Here is a 6,240-nt window from a genome sequence, read left to right as displayed (position 1 = left end):
ATCTTGATTCAAGCTTGTGCTTCATCCAGCCGAGCATTTCACATGATGCACTCTGCATAGAAGTTAAATAAGCATATAAGTTAAATGAGCACAATATACAGCCTTCTGTGTAGGTAACAGGTAGCAATGAAAGCGGCATCGCTGTAGGCTGGCTGCCTGTGGGATGTGAGTTATCACCCACCAAGTTGGGCTGCCCAGAGCCCTGTTCCTAGATGCCTGTCCCTAGGCCAGGGGCCACTTTTTTCTTCTTTTCCCACTCCCACGTCTCCAGGAGGTCTAAATCCAACCTGGAGCTTTTATTCAGTTGCTCAGTTGTGTCTAACTCTTTGCAATCCCATAGACTGCAGCACACCAGGCTTCCCTGTCTTTCACCATCTCCCGGAGTTTGCTCAAACTCATGTCCATTGAATCGATGATGCCAACCAACCATCTCATCCTCTAGTGCCCCTTCTCCTCCTGCCCTCAATCTTTCCCAGCATGAGTCTTTTCCAATGAGTCGGCTATTTACATCAGGTGACCAAAGTATTGGAGCTTCAGCATCAGTACTTCCAGTGAATATTCAGGACTGACTTTCCTTAGAATTGACTGATTTGATCTCCTTGCTGTCCAAGGGACTCTCAAGAGTTTTCTACAACAGTATAGTTTGAAAGTATCTTCAGCCAACCTGGATAACTACACTTAAACCTCTAGACTTCATGTTGAGTCAATGCAAGAACCCTAAAACGTCTGATGAAAAAATAGTAAAGGCATCAGGTGAAAAAACTGAAATTTCCGGTCAGAAAAGAGAGACATCAATATTTCAAGAAAAAGGAGGACCAACACTGACGGTCCCCCATCAGAGAATGGAACAGGATTTCATATGTGTTTTCATCTTTATTTCATCAGCACACATCCGTGCCAGGGTGCTATGCTGCTGAAAGCACTCTTTAGTGTCCAGGTTCTATTTTGTCCAAAGACAGACCAGAAGAGGAGACCCTGACCAGCTCGTCCACAGCTTCAGAGTGACCACCAATCCCACATTCTCAGACCAACTCTGAACCCTTCTTACCTGGAAGAGGAGATCTGTCTCGAATTTTGAAAGTTACAGTGTTGTTAAGAGAATATTGAGTTGAGCAGGACCCAAAACGGTAGGTCCTTTTACAGCCCTCAACTTTCACTGAAATTAACCAAGAATTCAACTTTTGACATTGATCCCAGTTCTCAAGTATGAAATAAGCAAAAGTGAATGTAGAGAGGCAGAGGATAGATAACTAAACAAAATCTACCTGCTTACTTCTCTTTAATTTCCCCGGTAAAGTAAAGAAAACTAAGTCTCTCTCTAAGACCATCTCCCCAGCTCCTTGGGGGTTTCTCCCCAGTGTCCCCAGAGCTTTCCCCTCGCCCTGGGTGGCCTGAGACGCACAGCCCCCATCCGGGCTGGAGCCCCAGCGTGGCGGCGACTCACCCCGCCGTGGGGATTTGGGTTCGGGGATGACACCCCAGTGCGCAGATTACGCGTGAGACGGGCGGGGCCGCCCCTTCCTTCCGCACCAGGGATTTCCCTGACCCCGGGGCTGGCAACTCCCATCCGATCAGGATAAAAGGGGTTCACCCGGCTCGGGGAGCCACAGAGCCCGCTCAGCCAGCGCTCCCGCCAGCCTTCCCGCCGCAGACACAGACCCTCCGAGCTGACACCCATGGCCCGAGCCGCGACCGCCGCCGCCCCCCGGCTCCTGCGCGCCGCGATGCTGCTCCTGCTCCTGGTCGCCTCCGGCCGGCGCGCGGCAGGTGAGACCCGGATCCCCAGGGCGGGACGGGGGTGGGTGGGTGCCCGTGAGGACAGCCCCTAACACACTCTGTCCTTCCCGCAGGGGCGCCCGTGGTCAACGAACTGCGCTGCCAGTGCCTGCAGACCTTGCAGGGGATTCACTTCAAGAACATCCAGAGCGTGAAGGTGACGCCCCCCGGCCCCCACTGCGACCAAACCGAAGTCATGTAAGTGTCACCTCTGCTGCTGCCCTCTTTATCACCACCCACCGTGCCGATGCCCTCACCCCGTCCCCCAAATGGACCTCCCAGCTCACGTGGATTCTCCCTTCTCTCTGCAGAGCCACTCTCAAGACTGGTCAGGAAGTGTGTCTCAACCCCGCCGCCCCCATGGTTAAGAAAATCATCGATAAGATGCTAAACAAGTGAGTTGTGGTTTTTATTCGTCGTGTGACTGGAGTCATTCTGCCTGCTGAAAATTATATCAGAGAAACCTAGGATTTAGCTGAAGGAATGAAAAATCACTATTTCAGAATTAAATTTGCCATTAAGGTCATTAATCTGCTCTGATGCCAGAAGGACATTGCCCATGCTTTCCATCATGGCCCCTGACTCTCCCCTCTCAAATGAATGTGGGTTAAACTACTTTCATTAAAATTCACACTGGTGTTGGACAGTTCAGTTCAGTCGCTCAGTGGTGTCCAACTCCATGTGACCCCATGGACTGCAGCACACCAGGCCTCCCTGTCCATCACCAATTTCCGGAGTTTACCCAAACTCATGTCCATTGAGTCTGTGATGCTATCCAACCATCTCATCCTTTGTCATCCCCTTCTGCCTTCAATCTTTCCAAGCCTCAGGGCCTTTTTAAATGAGTCAGCTCTTCCCATCAGGTGGCGGAAGTATTGGAGCTTCAACTTCAGCATCAAATAGAATTGGTTATTTGTAGCCAATAATACCGTGAATACTGCAGGCCCCACCTCCATTCCTAAATAAGAGTATCAGAAAGCCTAGAGGCATCTGCCACACAGTATAGCAGGTGGCAGGCAGTAACCACTTGATGCCAGGCTGGGAAGACTGGACTCAGACTGGAACCCAGGGAGAGGGAAAGGAGAAGAGTGCTGCTTCAGTCTTCTGGAGCAGCTACTAAGGAAGACCTTTTCTTCTTGCAGGGCCAACTCCAACTGACCAGGTGGAAAATGGAAGCTCTTGGATGGCTGTTCCAGAAGTAGGCCCTGTCCCTACAGAAATCAAAGCGGGAAAAGAGGAATCACCAGTTCCTAAGACCACCTGGATCAGGCTTAATATGTTTGAACATCTCTTAGGAGGATTCTTGTTCTTATTTATTTACTTATTTATTTATTTATGTGTTGCTTGAGTTTCAAAGATTCTATGTTAATATTTACATGTGACATGATTAAGGATGTGATCAAATCTACTTGCACATCCTATCATTATTGGCATTATTTATTTTCTGAAAAAAAAAGTTTATTTAGTCCTGATTCTTACTGAGTTTGAGGTAGAAGGTTTGCAAATGTTTGCCAGTCATTAATTTAATATTTCTGAGGAGCCCACATTATTCTGGCCCTTGTGTCAGAAGCTGGAGGATGGAAACAGATAGTGAACTCATTGTCGGGTGGGGGGATGCTTGTTTTTGTAAATGTTTTTGTAAATGCATGTGTTTGTAAATGTTTAAAAGAATGTTTGTTATTTATTGAAATGATTTCACAGTATGTGGTCAGCATTTCTCATGTTGAAACCTTAAGAGCTGCAATGTTCTAAATATCCTTTGGACATTTTATGTCTTTCTTGTAAGGCACAATGCCTTGTTTCATGTTAATTATGCAGTGCTTTTCTATGTCTGAGAAAAGAGAAGTTTAAATATTTATTGATGTTTTTACAAGGAACATGAAAATAAAATATTTCAAACTAAACACTGTTTATTTCATTTTTTTCTGAGGAAAAATTCTACCTTTACTGGATAAATCTGATTATTTACATCAACGTTTCTTAGCTTCTTTTTCTCCTCTTGGACATCCATTTGCTACACAGATAAATCAATCTATGTTATATTTAATTTCATCTGCTGATAGCTGTCACTCCCCTTAGCTCTCACCAACCCAAGAATGTGCTTTTCCAAACTGTGCACTGGCCCCTTCCCTTTAGTGTGAGAGTCGCTATAATATTATGAGAGCAATAATAATATATTGCTGTTTTTTATAAGGAGCTGCTTGCTCCCTTGCTGCTCAAGTATACCTCTTTAAAAATTTCTTTTTTTAAATTCTTGTAGCTATCTTTTTAAAAAATGTTACCTGTTCTTTATTTTTAAAAAAATAATTATTTATTTATTTGGCTGTCCTGGGTCTTAGTTTCAGCACGCAGGATCTTTTATCTTCACTGAGGCATGTGGGCTCTAGTTCCCTGACCAGGGATGGAGCCCCAGTCCCCCTTCACTTGGAGTGCAGACTCTTAGCAACTAGACCACCAAGAAAGTTTCTCTTGTAGCTATCTTAAAAACAACCCTCATTTCATTGTTTTGGCTAAAGGATTTTTCAAACAACTATTAACAATTTAATGAAACTGGCAGTGAAATGATTAATAAAGAGGATTTTTTTCTTCAGAACTCAAATATTTTGTGTCATCAATAGAAGCACAAAAAGTGAGTGGCTGATTAATCTATAAAAGATCTAATTGATGTTTGGATTCAGTTTTCTAACTTTCATTTATAAGTATCTCTGAGTTTGGGTTTCCTTGGTGGCCCAGATGGTAAAAAAAAATCTCACCAGAGTTTAAGGTTATCCCAACCCTTTACATCAGTTTATCAAATGCAGTAAAATGGTTTTAAGATTTGAATGTGTTAGTTACCACCCTTCAGCATGTTTTCCTCTCCTTATACTAGAGTAGGATCTCCAGGCAGTCAAGAGAACAGGTTTTTATGTCAGTTTTATCTCCATTTAGCTATCTCCATCCCTCTAGAGCTTCCCCAGTGGCTCAGAGGTGAAGAATTCATCTGCCAATGCAAGAGACAGAAGAGATGTGAGTTCGATCCCTGGGTCGACGATGCCCTGGAGTAAGAAATGGCAACCAGCTCCGGTATTCTTGCCTGGAGAGGTCCATGGACAGAGGAGCCTGGCAAGCTACAGTCCATGGGGTTGCAAAGAGTCCCACATGACTGAGCACAGCTCACACACACAGGTAGCAAGAAACAGCCTCTGTGAGGTTTGTTTCACACTTACAAAAGTTAAAAAATGATCATCTCTTCATAATTCCAATGTACTGATTATGAGATGAGAAGAAAGAAACTGTGAACTACAGAATACATTAAAGCCAATTGTCTAGATGCTCCATAAAGGCTAGCATTAGCTCCCTAATCCTAAGTCAGAGGACATGGGAAAATGTTTACAAGTGTGACCCACTTGAGAGAGAGTTCAGTTAAGCCCTCACACTTAAGACCAGTCCTTACCCTCAAACATGGACCTTGCTATACTGGCCACTTAGCTCTTGTCAATATAGAACACAGCTCCAGAAAAGCAAAAAAGATGTTGCTATTCATGCGGTGAATAAAGACAACCATTTCAAAGAATCATATTTACTTCAGAGTAAATTCCAGCTCTATCAGTTGTAGACTGTGTGCTCTAGGGTAAGTTCCTGACCTAACCTTAATTTCCCTTCTACCCAGTAAAGGTAAAGACAGAACACTCTTCCTGAAGTTATACAGCGATTTAAATGTTATCGGTGTCTCCAGGAATCTGCCATTGGTCCTCAAGGCCAACTCCGGGGGCATCATCTCAGCTTCAGGGCTGGATCAGGTGGATATGCAGTGTAGTTTTGACATCGAATTTCCCAGGCAGTTCCCGTTGGAAATATCACAGCAGGAAGTGAAGTGCAAAGCATGTGAGGCTGTGGTCACAGCTTGAAGGAAGTGGGAAAAGAATATTACGTGCTATGTCACAACGTGGAGGGATCATCAGCCGGAAACAGCAATGGCCGCAGTGACTGAGATCTCCTGAGCAATGTTACTAAATGAACTAGAGCTAGACAGGAGACAGTATGGCGTATCCCATTTTGTTATTGCAAATCTTTCTTTGTGAGTTTGTATCAAGAGATGTCCTCTCAGGACTTCCAGAAGTAACTGGAGAAACACTGGGAGATGGCAGAGGTGGCAGACCTATGATGGCACAGTGGGGGCCCATCCAGAATCACAGATGCTGCTATTTCTCCTTTCTGGGACTTCTCATACAAATAACCAAGGGAAGGGCTTGTCCTACCTTTACTGTTGATGCCCCACTTGTATCCCCTCTGTTTACCGATGAGTTCTGAAGTCACAATGGGCAACATCTATACTTTTCTGGTGGCTTCCCAACTCAAGCTCCTCTCTCCTGCTTCTTTCTTGAGAATTTTCTCTGCTTGGGAGTATGGGTGCAGGGGGTGAAATAGCAGAGGAGTCTGCTCAGCTCACAGGTTGGATGGCCTGTCATGAGACGACTCTCACTG

General features: G+C 44.9%; 1 protein-coding gene across 1 annotated transcript; it reads left to right on the top strand.

Annotated features, from left to right (window-relative positions):
- The first annotated feature begins 1,622 nt into the window (after window positions 1-1,622).
- LOC136152841 (growth-regulated protein homolog beta) lies at window positions 1,623-3,616 on the top strand. The gene is made up of 4 exons (XM_065914298.1): window positions 1,623-1,767; window positions 1,851-1,974; window positions 2,088-2,171; window positions 2,919-3,616. The coding sequence occupies exons 1-4, from the start codon at window positions 1,677-1,679 to the stop codon at window positions 2,932-2,934; spliced, it is 315 nt and encodes a 104-aa protein (XP_065770370.1). The 5' UTR covers window positions 1,623-1,676; the 3' UTR covers window positions 2,935-3,616.
- Window positions 3,617-6,240: the final 2,624 nt, after the last annotated feature.

This window comes from Muntiacus reevesi, chromosome 22 (genome assembly GCF_963930625.1).
Source record: "Muntiacus reevesi chromosome 22, mMunRee1.1, whole genome shotgun sequence".
NCBI lineage: Eukaryota > Metazoa > Chordata > Mammalia > Artiodactyla > Cervidae > Muntiacus > Muntiacus reevesi.
This window is presented reverse-complemented; position numbering and strand designations above follow the sequence as displayed.